At 38.1% G+C, this 19,779-nt stretch overlaps 1 protein-coding gene across 4 annotated transcripts in view; it reads left to right on the forward strand.

The window, feature by feature from the left end:
• The window catches only part of LOC106881146 (cyclin-dependent kinase 4), a 104,024-nt gene that overhangs the window by 74,745 nt on the left and 9,500 nt on the right, over positions 1-19,779 (forward strand). For 3 of the 4 annotated variants that reach the window (XR_016241461.1, XR_016241462.1, XM_089350613.1), the window contains exon 8: positions 8,785-9,098. Coding sequence is in view for 2 of the 4 variants with exons in the window: in XM_089350613.1 (XP_089206739.1) it covers positions 8,785-9,098 (314 nt within the window). In the remaining 2 variants the exon portion in view is untranslated. Of the gene's footprint in view, positions 1-8,784; positions 9,099-12,350; positions 16,278-19,779 lie in introns of those variants that run through there. The other variant, XM_089350614.1, reaches the window with a different exon arrangement.

Genomic DNA, 19,779 nt, shown 5'->3' on the forward strand with positions numbered 1-19,779 from the left:
ACTGAATTCAATTGAATTTCATGGAGAGAAACAAGATAAATAATAGGGGGCAAAACTAAAGCGCAAGGTATTGAGATGTTTGAGGCCGTAAATAAATAAAAAATCTCTATCATATCTGCATCTTGGGTATTTCGTCGTAGTACGTCAGCGAGATAATTTAGAATGGGTTTCTCATTTATATATAGCCAGAACCTGAAGACCTTAAGGAAAAACTACGAAGGGGAGAGAGAGGATGGAGGGGTAGACAGAGGCATGGCGGGAGAAAAGATCATCATCATCATCATCATATATATATATAAAGAGAGAGAGAGAGGGGGGACCAGTCAAGCAGCACATCACGCTGTAATTCTTGGGCTGAGAAATCAACATTTAAAAGCCATAATTTTAAGGAGCGATAAGAATTTTTGAATAAAGGAAAATGGGTAGTGGTGGGTAGGTACCGCCAGCGAGTAGATAGGGCTCTTAATTGTAGATTTTAAATATTTGAGAGACAACAATGCATAAATCGTAATTTTTTAAAAGAGCAATGAATTCTGGGTGATTAGAATATAACGTAGCATGAATTTAGGAAGCTTAGAAAATGAATAAGCATGAATTTAAGACAACAACTGAATTCAATTGAATTTCATGGAGAGAAACAAGATAAATAATAGGGGGCAAAACTAAAGCGCAAGGTATTGAGATGTTTGAGGCCGTAAATAAATAAAAAATCTCTATCTTATCTGCATCTTGGGTATTTCGTCGTAGTACGTCAGCGAGATAATTTAGAATGGGTTTCTCATTTATATATAGCCAGAACCTGAAGACCTTAAGGAAAAACTACGAAGGGGAGAGAGAGGATGGAGGGGTAGACAGAGGCATGGCGGGAGAAAAGATCATCATCATCATCATCATATATATATATAAAGAGAGAGAGAGAGAGAGAGAGGGGGGACCAGTCAAGCAGCACATCACGCTGTAATTCTTGGGCTGAGAAATCAACACTTAAAAGCCATAATTTTAAGGAGCGATAAGAATTTTTGAATAAAGGAAAATGGGTAGTGGTGGGTAGGTACCGCCAGCGAGTAGATAGGGCTCTTAATTGTAGATTTTAAATATTTGAGAGACAACAATGCATAAATCGTAATTTTTTTAAAAGAGCAATGAATTCTGGGTGATTAGAATATAACGTAGCATGAATTTAGGAAGCTTAGAAAATGAATAAGCATGAATTTAAGACAACAACTGAATTTAATTGAATTTCATGGAGAGAAACAAGATAAATAATAGGGGGCAAAACTAAAGCGCAAGGTATTGAGATGTTTGAGGCCGTAAATAAATAAAAAAATCTCTATCTTATCTGCATCTTGGGTATTTCGTCGTAGTACGTCAGCGAGATAATTTAGAATGGGTTTCTCATTTATATATAGCCAGAACCTGAAGACCTTAAGGAAAAACTACGAAGGGGAGAGAGAGGATGGAGGGGTAGACAGAGGCATGGCGGGAGAAAAGATCATCATCATCATCATCATATATATATATAAAGAGAGAGAGAGAGAGAGAGAGGGGGGACCAGTCAAGCAGCACATCACGCTGTAATTCTTGGGCTGAGAAATCAACACTTAAAAGCCATAATTTTAAGGAGCGATAAGAATTTTTGAATAAAGGAAAATGGGTAGTGGTGGGTAGGTACCGCCAGCGAGTAGATAGGGCTCTTAATTGTAGATTTTAAATATTTGAGAGACAACAATGCATAAATCGTAATTTTTTAAAAGAGCAATGAATTCTGGGTGATTAGAATATAACGTAGCATGAATTTAGGAAGCTTAGAAAATGAATAAGCATGAATTTAAGACAACAACTGAATTCAATTGAATTTCATGGAGAGAAACAAGATAAATAATAGGGGGCAAAACTAAAGCGCAAGGTATTGAGATGTTTGAGGCCGTAAATAAATAAAAAATCTCTATCTTATCTGCATCTTGGGTATTTCGTCGTAGTACGTCAGCGAGATAATTTAGAATGGGTTTCTCATTTATATATAGCCAGAACCTGAAGACCTTAAGGAAAAACTACGAAGGGGAGAGAGAGGATGGAGGGGTAGACAGAGGCATGGCGGGAGAAAAGATCATCATCATCATCATCATATATATATATAAAGAGAGAGAGAGAGAGAGAGAGGGGGGACCAGTCAAGCAGCACATCACGCTGTAATTCTTGGGCTGAGAAATCAACACTTAAAAGCCATAATTTTAAGGAGCGATAAGAATTTTTGAATAAAGGAAAATGGGTAGTGGTGGGTAGGTACCGCCAGCGAGTAGATAGGGCTCTTAATTGTAGATTTTAAATATTTGAGAGACAACAATGCATAAATCGTAATTTTTTTAAAAGAGCAATGAATTCTGGGTGATTAGAATATAACGTAGCATGAATTTAGGAAGCTTAGAAAATGAATAAGCATGAATTTAAGACAACAACTGAATTTAATTGAATTTCATGGAGAGAAACAAGATAAATAATAGGGGGCAAAACTAAAGCGCAAGGTATTGAGATGTTTGAGGCCGTAAATAAATAAAAAAATCTCTATCTTATCTGCATCTTGGGTATTTCGTCGTAGTACGTCAGCGAGATAATTTAGAATGGGTTTCTCATTTATATATAGCCAGAACCTGAAGACCTTAAGGAAAAACTACGAAGGGGAGAGAGAGGATGGAGGGGTAGACAGAGGCATGGCGGGAGAAAAGATCATCATCATCATCATCATATATATATATAAAGAGAGAGAGAGAGAGAGAGAGGGGGGACCAGTCAAGCAGCACATCACGCTGTAATTCTTGGGCTGAGAAATCAACACTTAAAAGCCATAATTTTAAGGAGCGATAAGAATTTTTGAATAAAGGAAAATGGGTAGTGGTGGGTAGGTACCGCCAGCGAGTAGATAGGGCTCTTAATTGTAGATTTTAAATATTTGAGAGACAACAATGCATAAATCGTAATTTTTTAAAAGAGCAATGAATTCTGGGTGATTAGAATATAACGTAGCATGAATTTAGGAAGCTTAGAAAATGAATAAGCATGAATTTAAGACAACAACTGAATTCAATTGAATTTCATGGAGAGAAACAAGATAAATAATAGGGGGCAAAACTAAAGCGCAAGGTATTGAGATGTTTGAGGCCGTAAATAAATAAAAAATCTCTATCTTATCTGCATCTTGGGTATTTCGTCGTAGTACGTCAGCGAGATAATTTAGAATGGGTTTCTCATTTATATATAGCCAGAACCTGAAGACCTTAAGGAAAAACTACGAAGGGGAGAGAGAGGATGGAGGGGTAGACAGAGGCATGGCGGGAGAAAAGATCATCATCATCATCATCATATATATATATAAAGAGAGAGAGAGAGAGAGAGAGGGGGGACCAGTCAAGCAGCACATCACGCTGTAATTCTTGGGCTGAGAAATCAACACTTAAAAGCCATAATTTTAAGGAGCGATAAGAATTTTTGAATAAAGGAAAATGGGTAGTGGTGGGTAGGTACCGCCAGCGAGTAGATAGGGCTCTTAATTGTAGATTTTAAATATTTGAGAGACAACAATGCATAAATCGTAATTTTTTTAAAAGAGCAATGAATTCTGGGTGATTAGAATATAACGTAGCATGAATTTAGGAAGCTTAGAAAATGAATAAGCATGAATTTAAGACAACAACTGAATTTAATTGAATTTCATGGAGAGAAACAAGATAAATAATAGGGGGCAAAACTAAAGCGCAAGGTATTGAGATGTTTGAGGCCGTAAATAAATAAAAAAATCTCTATCTTATCTGCATCTTGGGTATTTCGTCGTAGTACGTCAGCGAGATAATTTAGAATGGGTTTCTCATTTATATATAGCCAGAACCTGAAGACCTTAAGGAAAAACTACGAAGGGGAGAGAGAGGATGGAGGGGTAGACAGAGGCATGGCGGGAGAAAAGATCATCATCATCATCATCATATATATATATAAAGAGAGAGAGAGAGAGAGAGAGGGGGGACCAGTCAAGCAGCACATCACGCTGTAATTCTTGGGCTGAGAAATCAACATATATATATATATATATATATATATATATATATATATAGTCGCATCCGGCAATCACAAACATCACGTGGAGATGTGCTTGACTAAAACTGGAACAATGTTCTTAAATAGCACCCATCCTATATCCCCTTACAAGAAGACCAACGCAACAACTAAAATGTAAGGCTCTATTTACCTATCACCACTATTACACTACCATATACATTACACCATATACATTTCGCACACCACAAACTCTGAAGAGATCGGCCAAACTACTGGCTGCATCGAAACGTGCTTAAGTGACTATGACATAATATACAAAATGACTCATTACATAACCTAAACCTCCACACTGACTCATTTCACAAGCTCCACATAATAAAACAACGGCTATCTAGTCCAACGAAAATGCTTTTTCTTGTATTTGTTGCTCCATTCTCCAAGTAAATATATATATATATATATATATATATATATATATATATATATATGATGGCCTTGTTCTTATAGCTGAATCACTACCAGAACTGGAGAAGTTCCAGGTATGGAAGCAAGGTCTAGAATTGAAGGGCCTTAGAGTTTACCTAGCAAAAACCAGTCTTAGTAAGCAAGAAGGCAGACAAATCACAAGTCCGTTTGGGTAGATGGCCCTGCTTGATCTGTAGAAAAAGTATGGGTAGTAACTCTGTAAGATGCACCCAGTGTAAGCTTTGGACAAGAGGTGCAGCAATATAAGAGGAAGGTTAACAAGGAAAATAACTTTTGTATGTGGTAGATGCACAGGAACAATAAACACCAAAAATGTACAGAAAATAGACTCTATCAACTACCATGGGGGTAAGCTAGAGGTAGTGGATAGCTTCCATTACCTTGGTGATCAAGTTAATAGCGGAGATGGAAACTCTGAGAGCAAAGCTGTCAGAATAAGATTAGGCCGGGCAAAGTTTAGAAAGCTCCTGCCTCTACTGGCAACAAAGTCCTCTCTCTCAGAGTGAAAGGCAGATTGTATGATGCTTGTGTGTGAACAGCCATACTACATGGCACTGAAACATGGGCTGTGACTGTTAAGGACATGCATAGGCTTGAAAGAAATGAAGCCAGTATTCTTCGCTGGATGTACACGATCAGTGTGCATATTCGACAGAGTGTAAGCATCTTGCAAGAAAAGTTAGACGTAAGAGGCATTAGATGTGGTGTGCAAGAGAGACAAATGCACTGGTATGGTCATGTGATGCATATGAATGAGGACAGCTGTGGTAGAGAAGTGCTGATCCCTAACTGTGGAGGGAACCTGTGGAGGTAGACCCAGGAAGACATAGGATGAGGTGGTGAAGCACAATCTCTGAACATTGGGCCTCACAACATATTGGAGATATATTGTGCTTAAGAAGACCCAATAGTCAAGTGAAATCACAGTCATGGCTGATGCTGGTGTCATGTAACCAGCACCCATGCAGGTGGCACATTAAAAGCAATTTCAAGCATTGAGCCTCACGGAGGCAAAGTGGTTGATCTCCTTTTGAATGTTGGGCTTTACAGTGGCAATAACTGAGATCTTTGGCATTATGTGTGCTTGAGAAGAAGGCCCATCAAGCCAAGTAAAATCTCAGTTGTGGCAGATACTGGTGTCACACAAATAGTACCTGTGTCAGTGGCATGTAAAAGCACTTTTTGAGTGTTGGGTCTCACAGAGGGAAGGACTGAGACCATTTTGTACTCTGCTGTACTTTGAGTGTTGGGCCTCACAGAGGCAATGACCGAGTCCATTTGGCATTATGTCATGCTTGAGAAGAAGACCCACCAAGCCAAGTGAAAATGCAGTTGTGGCAGATACCTGTGTCATGCAAATGGCACCCATGCCGGTGGCACGCAAAAGTACCCATTACACTCTCAGAGTGGTTGGCGTTAGGAAGGGCATCCAGCCGTAGAAACCATGCCAAGACAGACTGGATTCTGGTGCAAGCCTCCCTGCTTGCCAGCCCTGTTTAAAGCATCCAACCCATGCCAGCATAGACAACAGACGTTAAATGATGATGATGATGTATACTGTGTTTCACATTATTAATGATGTAACATTTTATTTTATTTAAAAACTACTCATTGGAATTCAATGAAATTTCCACAGAATGATGACATCAGTAATATCTTTTTTTTTTCTTTTACTCTTTTACTTGTTTCAGTCATTTGACTGTGGCCATGCTAGAGCACCGCCTTTAGTTGAAAAAATCGACCCCAGGACTTATTCTTTGTAAGCCTAGTACTTATTCTATCGGTCTCTTTTGCCGAACCGCTAAGTTACAGGGACATAAACACACCAGCATCGGTTGTGAAGCGATGGTGGGGGAACAAACACAGACACACAAACACACATACATATGTATATATACATATATACGACAGGCTTCTTTCAGTTTCCGTCTACCAAATCCACTCACAAGGCTTTGGTCGGCCCGAGGCTATAGTAGAAGACACTTGCCCAAGGTGCCATGCAATGGGACTGAACCCAGAACCATGCGGTTGGTAGGCAAGCTACTTACCACACAGCCACTCCTGCGCATGGTGTGTAAAGAAACCTGAGGTTTTGCACAAGTGTAAACAAACTGGCCATTTGCATGATTTCCATGAACTTTCAATGTTCCAAATTATTAATGAGTGGTCTGATAATTGTGTAATTATGGGTTGTTAATGAGGCTTAACTGCTTCAGAGAAATCTGTTATTATTTCTGAACTTGCAAAAGGTAAATCAGCATTAGAAATAATTGGAAAGTATCTCCAAACTGTGATAAAATTTGTTACAGCTCTTATGAAGTTACATAAGAGAGCTGACAAAGGTCAGTCAAGTGCTGTTTCTCAATGTTTTCTGTCACAAATTAAGCACAAAGCTGTGAAGAACCCAGGTCTTACAAGTGTAGAACTTTTCATGCACTCTGGCGAAACCACTGTGTCCAGAACTACACAATGTCATCTGAGAAAGGTCAGTAAACTAGTGACATCAGTTAAAAGGCCTTTTTCAAACAAAATACACATACAAAATTGTCTGAAATGGGCAGAAGATAACATGAAGACCGACTTTTCAAAAATTTTGTTTACGGATGGAACTCGTGCTACCCTTGATGAATCTGATGGTTGCAGCAGGGGATGGGTTGTAAATGGATGAGATCATCATTAATGCTTGAGACACTAACATGGGAGAGAAGGCATCATGATTTGGGCAGGTATTATTGGAGGTATTATGACTGGTCCTTGGAAAGTGCTGGACAGTGTTAAAATGACTGTGGATGCTTACATAGCCTTTCTGAGGGAGCACCTTGAACCTTGGTTAAGAAAGCAAAGGATCACTTTCAAGACAACCATAATATTCATGCAAGATAATGTGCCCTCACACTCAGCAAAGAAAACTATGGAGTATCTACAACAATTAGGCTTCTGTGGGCCTTGGAAGATGAACTGGCCTGCCTGTTTCCCTCACTTAAATCTAATAGAAAACTTGTATTCTAAAGTGATGTATTTACAAGAATAGACGCCAATTTAGGAGCAAGGATGAACGTGTGGCAGGCATTAATGAATGTATCCCGTGGTATAACATCAGAGATTCAGAAACTAGCATGTTCCATGGACCAGCTCCTTTTCCAACTTATTTCAAACATATGCTCATATATCACTTACTAACCAGCTCACCAATCATTTTTGAATGCTGTTTATTTCTATTTCTTCCATGTTTATGATTGTATGTGTTCATTTCAATATGTGCATCAAACAACTACATTGGTATTTTCTTGTTTATATAAGTTTTGATTCAACCTTGCTAATAATTTGAAGTACTGAAAGTTTATTTACATTTGGTAAATGGCCGTAGCTTCTGTGTTGTTTTATGAAACCTCATGTTTTTTTTATATACCCCGTACATATAACTGATGCCATTATTCTGTGAAAATTTTGTTGAATTCCGAGTATATTTTAAATAAAATAAAAAGATGTTACATCATTGATAATTTGAAATGCAGTGTATGTATGTATGAACAGACACACATCTTATAATAGTTTTGCTTGTCATTGTGTTACTTAGCCTGTTGGTAATGCTTTCACGTAATTAGAGAAAAAGGAGGAAAAAGAGATGTAAGGAAAAAGAGGGAGAGGGAAGCATCCATAACATGTGAGGTAGAGGTAATGTGATTGTAACACTTTCATGTGATTAGTTGAAGGGAAAAAGAGGAGAAAGAAAAAGAAGATAAGGCGAAGAGTAAGACAGAAAGAGGGAGAAAGAAAAAGAGAGAGAGAGAAGCATCCATGGCATGAGGTAGGGGGAATGGAATAATTTTAGCAGAGGGGTGATATTATGATGGTGTTGTTAAAGAAAGCCTGAGAGAGGGAGAGAGAGAGAAAGATGATGGTGGTGGTTGTGATTGGATAGTAAAAAGTGTATTTTTTTTAACTGGACTAAGTTGCTAGCATTAAATAAAGGTTTCTAACAAAACAATCGTTGCAAACTTAAACTGCATTCAGCTGCTTTAATTATATGTATGTGTTTGTGTGTGCGCACGCGCACGTGTATATGTGTGTATATATATGTGTGTGTTTGTATACATTCATGTGTATGTATGCATGTATTTGTATCTGTATGTATTTTGAGTGAGTGTATGGAATTATAAGAAATAATATGTCTGTGTGTGTGTGTGTGTTGCTTTTTTTCTGAATGTATATTTACATTTAAAATGTTCCCAATTTCTTTTCTCTCTGCAGGGGCTGCTTACCATTAATCCTAAAGACAGACTAAGTGCCAAAAGTGCCTTAAATTATGCATACTTTCATCAAACTCCCTCCCACACAACTACAGAAAACTCCAATGCAAACCATGCAATGAATTCAAGTAACTCAACTAAAAATAATACAAACAGCTTTAATGTTTCTAGTAATTTGACAACTGCAACATCAATTTCAAATCTACAAACTCCTAGTAATTCTATTACTGCTACACCTGGAGCATCACAAAAACATTCACTTGTAAGCACAACACCTGTAACTACAACTCCAAAACCAGCAGATAATTTCGGCAGGTAACTATGCACTTGAAAATTTTTGTTTCCTGAATTCCAACTTTCAGGATCAAAGTACTTGATTTTATGTGTGTATATATATATATATATATATATATATATATATATATATATATACTTTATTTAAAAGCAACAGAAATATAACAAAAAAACCGTTATTCTGAGTTTCACGTTCCCGTTCATCGGACAGAAAACTGTCCGATGAACGGGAACGTGAAACTCAGAGTAACGGTTTTTTTGTTATATTTCTGCTGCTTTTAAATAAAGCATATTACTCTACCTCTGGTATTTGAGTACTCTTTTTTTCCACCTTGTTGCACATTTCATGTGCTTACTCCGGTATATATATATATATATATATATATATATATATATATATATATATATATATATATATATATATATGTATATATATATGTTTATGTTTATGTGTGTGTGTGTATTATATCAATATATATATGTTATGTGTGCTATATCTGAAGCTGTTGAATTTTATTAGGTTTACTGTCTAAATCATTCTACATGAGCTAGAGATGTTCTGTTTATTTTTTTGTATTTGTCTCATAGTATTTATTGAAACAGTGTAAAGTTTTCTAAGTTATCCAACTTCCTTGCTGTAACAGTATCTCTTCTTATTCTGTTTGTCTTTTGTATTTGAAATTTCATTCTTCTTCCTTCATACTTAATGCTGCAGTATATTTCATAAAGTCATGCTGAGATTAAACAAATGGAGTGAGAGTGACAGATATGCAGGGCAGATGAATTGTAATGAGATAATTTGTTCTGAAGTCAATGGTATTTTAATCAAAATGAAACTAAATCAATTTCTCTCCTCCCCCCTCACACACACACATACACACATATATACAATATATATATACATACAACAGGCTTACTTCAGCCAAATCCCCTCACAAGGTTTGGATTGGTTTGGGGCTATAGCAGAAGACATTTGCTCATGATGTCATACAGTAGGACTGAATCCAAAATCTCCTGTATCAATCACACGATTACTGATTGGTGGTCAGCAGACAGAAGCATCAGAGGACTGAAAAACATGCTTTATGGTTTCCCAATTCCATTTCTTAATGCTGTGAATCCAAATCCTGCCAAGGTCAACTTGCCTTCTCATTGTTCCAGAGACTAAGAATGTGCAAGAAATCTCTTTGTTCTTTAATGGTGGTTAAGTCTGAAGGGTGTATGAATGGATGTGTGTGTGTGTTGGCATGTGTATGTAGACATAGTGGGAATGTGTGTATGTATGTATGTATGCTGAACTTGAGAGAAAAGCTGAACATTAGAAGCATCAGTTGTGGCGTGCAAGAGAGACGATTGCGCTGGTATGGACATGTGGTGAGAATGGAGGAGGATAGCTGCGTGAAAAAGTGCCACACCCTAACAGTTGAGGGAACCCGTGGAAGAGGTAGGCCCAGGAAGACCTGGGCTGAGGTGGTGAGGCAAGACCTTCGTACATTGGGCCTCACCGAGGCGATGACTACTGACCGAGACCTTTGGAAATGTGCTGTGCGTGAGAAGACCCGGCAAGCCAAGTAAGATCGTTGCCAGTGCCCCTGGACTGGTTCTTGTGCGGGTGGCACATAAAAGACACCATTTCGAGCGTGGCCGTTTTCGTGCGGGTGACACGTAAAAGCACCCACTACACTCTGAGTGGTTGGCGTTAGGAAGGGCATCCAGCTGTAGAAACTCTGCCAAATCAGACTGGAGCCTGGTGTTGCCATCCGGTTTCACCAGTCCTCAGTCAAATCGTCCAACCCATGCTAGCATGGAAAGCGGACGTTAAACGATGATGATGATGATGTATGTATGTATGTATGTATGTGTGTGTGTGGACATATGTGTGGGTGCATGTGTACCACTCTGTGTCACTCTGTCTCTCTTTGTCTCTGTATATTTATGTGAGTGTATGTGTGTGTATGTATGTGCGTTCATGTGTGTGCGTGTATGTGTGTATGTATGTGCGCATGTATGTGTGTGTTGTGTGTGTGTCTGCATGTGTGTGTGTCTATGTGTGTGAGAGGAAGAGAGGAGTGAGATGGAATGTGGGTGCATTGTTTGAAGGGTGTGGCTGTGTGAATGAGTGAGGGTGGTGGTGGTGGTGTCACTCTGTCTCTCTTTCTCTCTGTATATTTATGTGAGTGTGGGAGTGTATGTATGTGCGTTCATGTGTATGCGTGTATGTGTGTATGTATGTGTGCATGTATGTGTGTGTTGTGTGCCATTCTGCTGTGCACTCTCTCTGTATAAATGTGTGTGTACCTATCTCTGTGTGTCATTCTGTTGCGTGTGTGTGTGGAAGTGTATGTATGTGTGTGTATATGTGTGTGTTGTGTGGGGTTGTGTGTAGGGCTGCGGAGTTGGAGTTGGAGTCGAGACAATTTTTGTGTTTTAGGAGTCAGAGTCGGATTTGGTGAAAATTGGCTAACTCTCAACTCCTCAAAAATATTATGCTGTTTATTTGATGAAAAATATATAGTTTATTTAATTATGTTTTATAATAGAACATAATCAAATAAACTAAACAACAATAGAAATGTCTGTAAATATATTCAAATTAAGAATTAGCTATACACTATAAATTACATTCAGAATTAATAATAATACCAAGATCGCGCAAATTTATCCTTTGTAAAACATGCAAATATAGTGAACTGCATCACAGCCAACTGTAATAAGTGTAATCTGCAATGAATTTGAGCTGTGAATTGCATCAGTTGTAAACATCACTTTGACTGAGGTAAATGGCTACTTCTGCACATATTGTATCATCTTTCAAATTCAAAGATGATGCAATATGCGCACAAACAACCTATGAAGTTTACATTTTAAGATTGTTAAATGAAGTGTTTCACTTGAAAAGAACTAAATTAAGGGAAACTTTTATGCATGTGTTCTTTCACATGTATGTAAAATGTTTCGTAGGATTATGAAAATAAAATTGTAAAAAAGAATGAAGCATTCAAGGTTTCTGCACAAATTGTTCAACTAGATACTAGATAGTCATATACCACGATAATTTAATTCCGTTTCTTTTGTTTTGACTGTTAAAATTCTGAAGAAAATCTTTTATTTTCTTTAATATTACTGTGGCTTCTATCTTAACTTTTGTGACAATATATAATATATTAATAAATATTACAGTAATTTAACAATGCTTACTGTTAAGCACTAATTGTAATTTATGCGGTCAGTGTTTTTCATGTTTGATTTTTTTTTTTTTTTTTTTTTTTTCAGAATTAAATATTGTTTATATTTTCATTGATGTTGTTGATGTTGACAGTCCCTACAGTATGGAAAGAAAAAACAAATAGCTAAATCTACTAAATCTAGTGTATTTGAACACTTTACTATCACTGAAGTTAACAAATATTTTGTGTGTCAATGCATGGTTGATGGTGAAGATAGTGATAATGATGATACTGGAAAACTTTGTAACAGCAAAATAAGTGCTTATAGTGATTCTAATAAAATCGCTCCTTCAAGAGCAAGTAATTTGAAAAGACATTTAGTGCGTTTCCATCTAAAAGTCTTAGAAAAAGTAAATGAAAAGGATGAAACAAGTGCACAAGAAGCAGAGCCAAGTACTTCATCATCAGTTAGTGGAATATCAATTGCAAAGCAAACAAGTGTCACAAGATTCTTTGCTTCTGACAATATAACAATAACTATGACTACAGAAACATTTAAGAAGTGTCTTATTGATTTAGTTGTAAAAAATGCCATGCCTCTAAGTTTATTTTCACAGCCAACATTTCTTCAACTCAGTGGTGAAATAGCTAGAAAGTTTGATGTTTCATTAGATAAGCAAAGTATCAGAAAACTTGTTGTAAATGAAGCAACTGCAAAAAAAGAAGAATTGCAGAAAACTCTCCAGGGCCGGTACATGTTTCTAAAAATGGATGCAACTACAAGGCATAAAGTAAATTATTTTGCAATAAATTTAAGATTTGTTAACGATGACGGTAAGATTGTGACAAAGACACTGGCTGTTAAAGACACCAAAGCAAATCATGATAGTAATGACCATCAGTCCTTGGTAGAAAATGTTATGAAAGAATATCAAATCCAAAAGAAACAAGTTATCTGCATTGTTACTGATAATGCATCAAATATGATTAAAACTATTGAGAAGTTGAATGCAAATGAAGAAATTGCTGATGATGAAAGAACTACTGTAAATCTTGAAAAAGAAGAAGTAATAGAACAATCAGAGGATTCGGATAACACACTTGATGTTGCTGTCTCACTTACTGAACAGGCTTCAAAATGTTGCCAAATATATCACATGCACTGTGCAGTGCACACCTTACAACTTGCTATAATGGCTGGTTTCAAAGATCCCCATGCAGCAACTCTGATTGATAAATTAAATCAGGTAGCCATAGCAGCAAGAACACTCAAGATTGATGCTATAATCAGAAGACGTGCAAGAAAAGGAGCTATACTTGATGAAGCACTTATATACTCTTTTACTTGTTTCAGTCATTTGACTGTGGCCATGCTGGTGCACCGCCTTTAGTCGAGCAAATCGACCCCAGGACTTATTCTTTGTAAGCCTAATACTTATTCTATCAGTCTCTTTTGCTGAACCGCTAAGTTACAGAGACGTAAACACACCACCATCGGTTGTCAAGTGATGTTGGGGGGGACAAACACAAACATACATACACATACACACACACACACACACACATACACACACACACACACACACACACACACACACACACACACACATATATATATATATACAAAACACAAACCCCTTCAGGTAGATGGCCCTGCTCGATCTGTAGAAAAGGCGTAGGTAGAAACTCTATAAGATGCACCCAGTGCAAGCTATGGACACATAAGAGGTGCAGCAATATCAAAGGAAGGTTAACTAGGAAGTTAGTATTTGTTTGTAGCAGATGTTCAGGAGCTATAAACACTGTAAATGTGCAGAAAACAACTTCTGCCACATTCCAGGGAGAAAAACTAGAAGTGGTTGATAGCTTCCATTATCTTGGTGACCAAGTTAGTAGTGGGGGAGGGTGCGCTGAAAGTGTAGCTGCTATAATAAGAATAACCTGAGCAAAGTTCAGAGAGCTCTTACCTCTGCTGGTGACAAGAGGCCTCTCACTCAGAGTAAAAAGCAGACTGTATGACGCATGTATACGAACAGCCATGCTTCATGGCAGTGAAACATGGGCTGTAACTGCTGAGGACATGCGTAGGCTCACAAGGAATGAAGCCAGTATGCTCTGATGGATGTGTAATGTCAGTGTGCATACTAGACAGAGTGTAAGTACCTTGAGAGAAAAGTTGAACCTAAGAAGCATCAGCTGTGGTGTGCAAGAGAGATGATTGCGCTGGTATGGGCATGTGGCAAGAATGGATGAGGATAGCTGTGTGAAAAAGTGCCACACCCTAGCAGTTGAGGGAACCCGTGGAAGAGGTAGGCCCAGGAAGACCTGGGCTGAGGTGGTGAGGCACGACCTTCGAACATTGGGCCTCACCGAGGCAATGACTTCTGACCGAGACCTTTGGAAATATGCTGTGCGTGAGAAGACCCGGCAAGCCAAGTGAGACCTAAATCCAAGGTCTCTGCCAGGATGTGTACCTTCCTACATTGGACATGAAACTCGGCTGTTGAGGCAAGCGAAAGCGAAATCGTGATGGTACCTGTGCCCTGGCACGTGTGAAGACATTCGAGCGAGATCGTTGCCAGTGCCGCTGGACTGGCTCCTGTGCAGGTGGCATGTAAAAGACACCATCTCGAGCGTGGCCGTTGCCAGTACGGCCAGACTGGCTTTCGTGCCGGTGGCACGTAAAAGCATCCACTACATTCTCGGAGTCGTTGGCGTTAGGAAGGGCATCCAGCTGTAGAAACTCTACCAAATCAGATTGGAGCCTTGTGTAGCCACCTGGTTCACCTGTCCTCAGTCAAATCGTCCAACCCATGCTAGCATGGAAAGCGGACGTTAAACGATGATGATGATGATGATATACGACGGGCTTCTTTCAGTTTCCATCTACCAAATCCACAAATCCACTCACAAGGCTTTGGTCGGCCTGAGGCTATAGTAGAAGACACTTGCCCAAGGTCCCACACAGTAAGAATGAACCCGGAACCATGTGGTTGGTAAGCAAGCGACTTACTGATGGTAAAACGGTAGATTGAATTAAAATCTGTCCTGGAAGATATTGATAACCCTGCAATATCATTGAGTGAAATGCAGTGGAACCAGGCTACTGAATTAGAAGAACTTCTTGTTCTTCCATATGCAATTACCAAGAAAATACAAGCTGAAGATTTGATTGCAGGACAGTTTCTGTGGGAATGGAAAAATTTGATATTCAAGCTTAGTAGAAGAGGAGGTTTAATTACTAATGGGATAATAACTTCTATGAAAAGATGGGAAGCTCAGTTAACAGAAAATGAGATATTGCTGTCTTCAGTGTTTGTTGATCCAAAGAATCAAATTCCGTTAGATGACAATCAAATTACTAAAGCAAAGGAAACTCTCTGTCATCTTGCTATAGAAATGAAGGGACTATTGCCCATCTCATCAGAAATGGAAAATCCAGACAATCACAATATTTCAATGAAGTCCAAGTTTCAGTCATCATCTTCCAATGATGGTGACAATTTTGATAAATATCTGGACTGACTGGCAAAGGAAAAAGTGAAAACCGAAAAAATACGTTTGGATAGAAATGAACCTGTCAAAATTCAAAGAAGAATTCAATACAGCACTGAAAGAGATAGAGAAATATGATTGTTCATGTGCAATACCATTGGAAGAACTTGTTCATATTTGCCCTGGAATCATTAGAGAAGCAGCTAGCATGGTGACAGCTATTCCTCCTACTCAAGTTAGTGTGGAGAGGCTTTTCTCTGCTCGAAAACTTATCAAGTTAGTTCTCAGAGTTTCAATGAAGGAAGATATTGCTGATGCTATTTTATTTCTTAGGACTTTCAGTTAAATTTATGATTTCTCTGAATTGTTCAGTTTTATGCCAAAGGATTTAATGATTTTTTTAATGTTTAATATAAACTTACTTTTATTTCTATTTCATTTACATTTATGATATAGGAATTATAAAAGATTTATAATAGCTTTTGTTAAAAATAAGCATTGGCTTTTTCTTTGAATAAAATAACATTAAAAAATTCAATCTTTAAAACTATCCTGATTATTCACTTGGTAGTGATGAAATGCCATTTTGATACATGACTGAATTGAATGATGATATAAGAATATTTCCTAATCACCTCCATGCAGACAGTACAGTAATACTATTTTGCTGTATTTTCTATGTGATTTAATGTTCACAGGGGCTCCAGAGTTTAAGAATATGTATATTTTCTACTATAATTAATTGATAGAAGTCAGAGTTGGAGTTGGAGTTGAAGGTTTCAGTTACTGACCTCACAGCCCTGGTTGTGTGTGTGTGTGTGTGTGTGTATATATATATATATATATATATATATATATATATATATATATATATATATTAAATATATACTTTTCTAAAACAAAATTTTACAAAATATATAGTATCTGTTAACAGTCTTAGCAAAAAGCTCACAGGTGAGTTTTTGTGTATATATATATATATGTCTCTTAAAAGATAGAGCTCAAAATCGATGCATTGAAGATACTTTATTGCAGCAACAATTATAATAGCAGCAACAATTATAATAGCAGAAACAACCACAATAAGCCAAATGTGCATAGGTTTGGCTTATTGTGGTTGTTTCTGCTATTATAATTGTTGCTGCAATAAGGTATCTTCAATGCATCGATTTTGAGCTCTGTCTTTTAAGAGACATATATATATATATATATATATATATATATATATATATATATGAGTGCATATATAGAGACATGTCTACATATGTGGTGTTTTTATGAGTGTGTGAGTGCTTATGGGTTTAAGCTGTTCCTACTTGTATACATACATCATTTTCAGTCTGGGGTTTCATCCCTCTTAACAGGAGTGGTTGGATCTACTTCAATGCTATAGATTGTATACATGCATATCTGTGTATCTATGTATTCAATTTTATTTTATTGCTTTTTTTTATCATTTCCTTATAGTGATTATTCTATTTTATATTTATATTTCTTTATCTTATTGAAAGTTCTGTTTGTCTTCACAGCACATATGCAAACTCATTAAGCCACTCCATCTATTTTATCTAGTAACTGGCACCAGCTTGTGAATTGAATGTGAATTTTTTTTTCCTTCTTCTCCATTCAATGGAGGTGTTGACTGATTTAATACCACATATATTTAACATCAAAATAGCCTTCCTCAGTTTACTCTATCAATTGACATTGAGATGAGAGAGTCAGTATTCGTCCTATACTATTTGTGTGAAAAATCCTATATGTTAAATTTTATTTCACACGAAGAAAACTGTTTTTTTACATGATGTAATTGATTTGTTCATCAGTAAAAAACATGTTTGAAACAGCTGTAGTGAACCTCAGTCCATTTGTTTATATATCAGATGTGGTGCACAAGAGAGATGACTGCACTAATATGGTCATGTGATGCATATAGATGAGGACAGCTGTGTATAGAAGTGCTGATCTCAAACTGGGGAGAACCTGTGAAAGAGGTAGACCCAGAAAGACACAGAATGAGGTAGTGAAGTATGATCGTCAAATGTGGGCCTCACGGAGGCAATGAGAAGTGACTGAGACCTTTGGAGATATGCTGTGCTTAAGAAGATTTATCAAGCCAAGTGAAATCATAGTTGTAGCTGATGCTGGTATCACGTAACTGGCACCTGTACTTGTAACTCATAAAAGCACCTGTGCTGGTGGCATATCTTTGTAAATTACCTCCCCTTATGGCAAAAATTCATTCACAGTGTATTACAAGGTCAAGTAAGATAACAACAAAAAAAAAACGCTTGGAGGTACACCCCACCCATCCTCTCCGTTTTCCACAGAAAAAATGTACATAATGAGGTCAATTAAGATGATAAAAAAAAAAAAATTCTGAAAAAGTTTTTTCTCAGTGAAATCAGGGCCAGAAAGGGGAATTTCCGAGGTTTCACTCAACCCCACCTCCTCCATTTTCCATTGACAAAATGCATTTCCTACACATTATGATGTCAATTAAGACAACTGCAAAAAAAAAAAAAAAAAATCTGGGAGATGGGACTGGAACGGGGAATTTCTGAGAGAAAAAAAGCATTTCCGACAGCTTACGAGGTCAACAAAAATGATTGCACCCAAAAAAACCGCTGGAAAAAATTGGGTGCCCAGAATTAGACCGGCTTGGAGGAGGAGGGTGTGGAAGCTTAAAGACCCTGCAAATGGACAGAGACTTAGAGACAAGTTACTTGAAGCATTTGACGAAATAGAAGGGGATATAGCATCATACAACGTGGAAGACAATTGGAGATTTCTGCGGGACAACCTGTTGAAAGCCACCGACCAGATCTGTGGCTGGTGTAAGGTCCCCTCTCGACCCAGAGTAACGTGGTGGTGGAACAAGGAGGTAGACAGGGCTATTAGACAAAAGAAACAGGCTTGGAAGGACTGGAAGAACGGTGGTAGCAGGGAATTGTACCAATGTGCCAGAAGGGAGGCTAGGCGACAGGTTTATTTAGCCAGAGGGGAAGCAGATAAGAAAAGATTTGCCAATGTTCTGCGCCGTGAGGACCAAAGACTCGAGGTATTTCGTGTTGCAAGACAGTGTAGGAGAGAGAATAGTGATGTAAGAGAGAAATGTGTTCGCATGGATGATGGTACGCTTGCACTAAATGAGGCTGCAAAGAAAGAGGTCTGGAGATGCCACTACGATAGATTGCTTAATAAAGAGAATGAATGGGAGGAAGAGAGCCTGCCGTATGTCGACCCAATAGAGGGACCAGCTATCCGAGTTGATAGTACCAGGGTAGATAAAGCAATTAAGAGTATGAAGACAGGGAAAGCCCCCTGCCCACCAGGAATCACTGCAGAGATGCTCAAAATATCTGGCAGTGTTGGCTACAGCCTAGTCACCCGTATTACGAACCAGGTGTTACACGAAGGAGTCATACCCAATGACTGGTGTAGCAGCACCATAGTCAACTGCTACAAAGGTAAAGGTGACGCTTTAGATACAAATAATTACAGAGGCATCAAGCTGTTAGATCAGGTTATGAAAGTTACAGAGAGGGTCATAGCCCAACTAATTAGGGAGCGAATCAATTTAGATGAGATGCAGTTTGGGTTCGTGCCAGGTAAAAGCACTACTGATGCCATATTTCTAGTAAGACAGCTGCAGGAGAAATACCTAGCCAAGGATAAACCTCTGTACCTGGCTTTCGTTGACATGGAGAAAGCCTTTGACAGGGTCCCCCGATCCCTTATCTGGTGGTCAATGAGGAAACTTGGGATAGAAGAATGGTTAGTGAGAGCTGTGCGAGCCATGTACAGAGATGCTGCCAGTAAGGTGAGGGTTGGAAATGAGTACAGCAATGAATTCCGGGTAGAGATAGGGATCCACCAAGGTTCCATCCTCAGCCCCCTCCTATTTATCATAGTCCTCCAGGCAATCACAGAGGAGTTCAAGACAGGTTACCCCTGGGAGCTCCTCTATGCTGATGACCTTGCCCTAATTGCGGAGTCACTATCAGAACTAGAGGAGAAGTTTCAGGTGTGGAAGCAAG

The sequence above is a fragment of the Octopus bimaculoides genome, chromosome 4 (genome assembly GCF_046866305.1).
Source record: "Octopus bimaculoides isolate indiv1 chromosome 4, ASM4686630v1, whole genome shotgun sequence".
Classification (NCBI taxonomy): domain Eukaryota; kingdom Metazoa; phylum Mollusca; class Cephalopoda; order Octopoda; family Octopodidae; genus Octopus; species Octopus bimaculoides.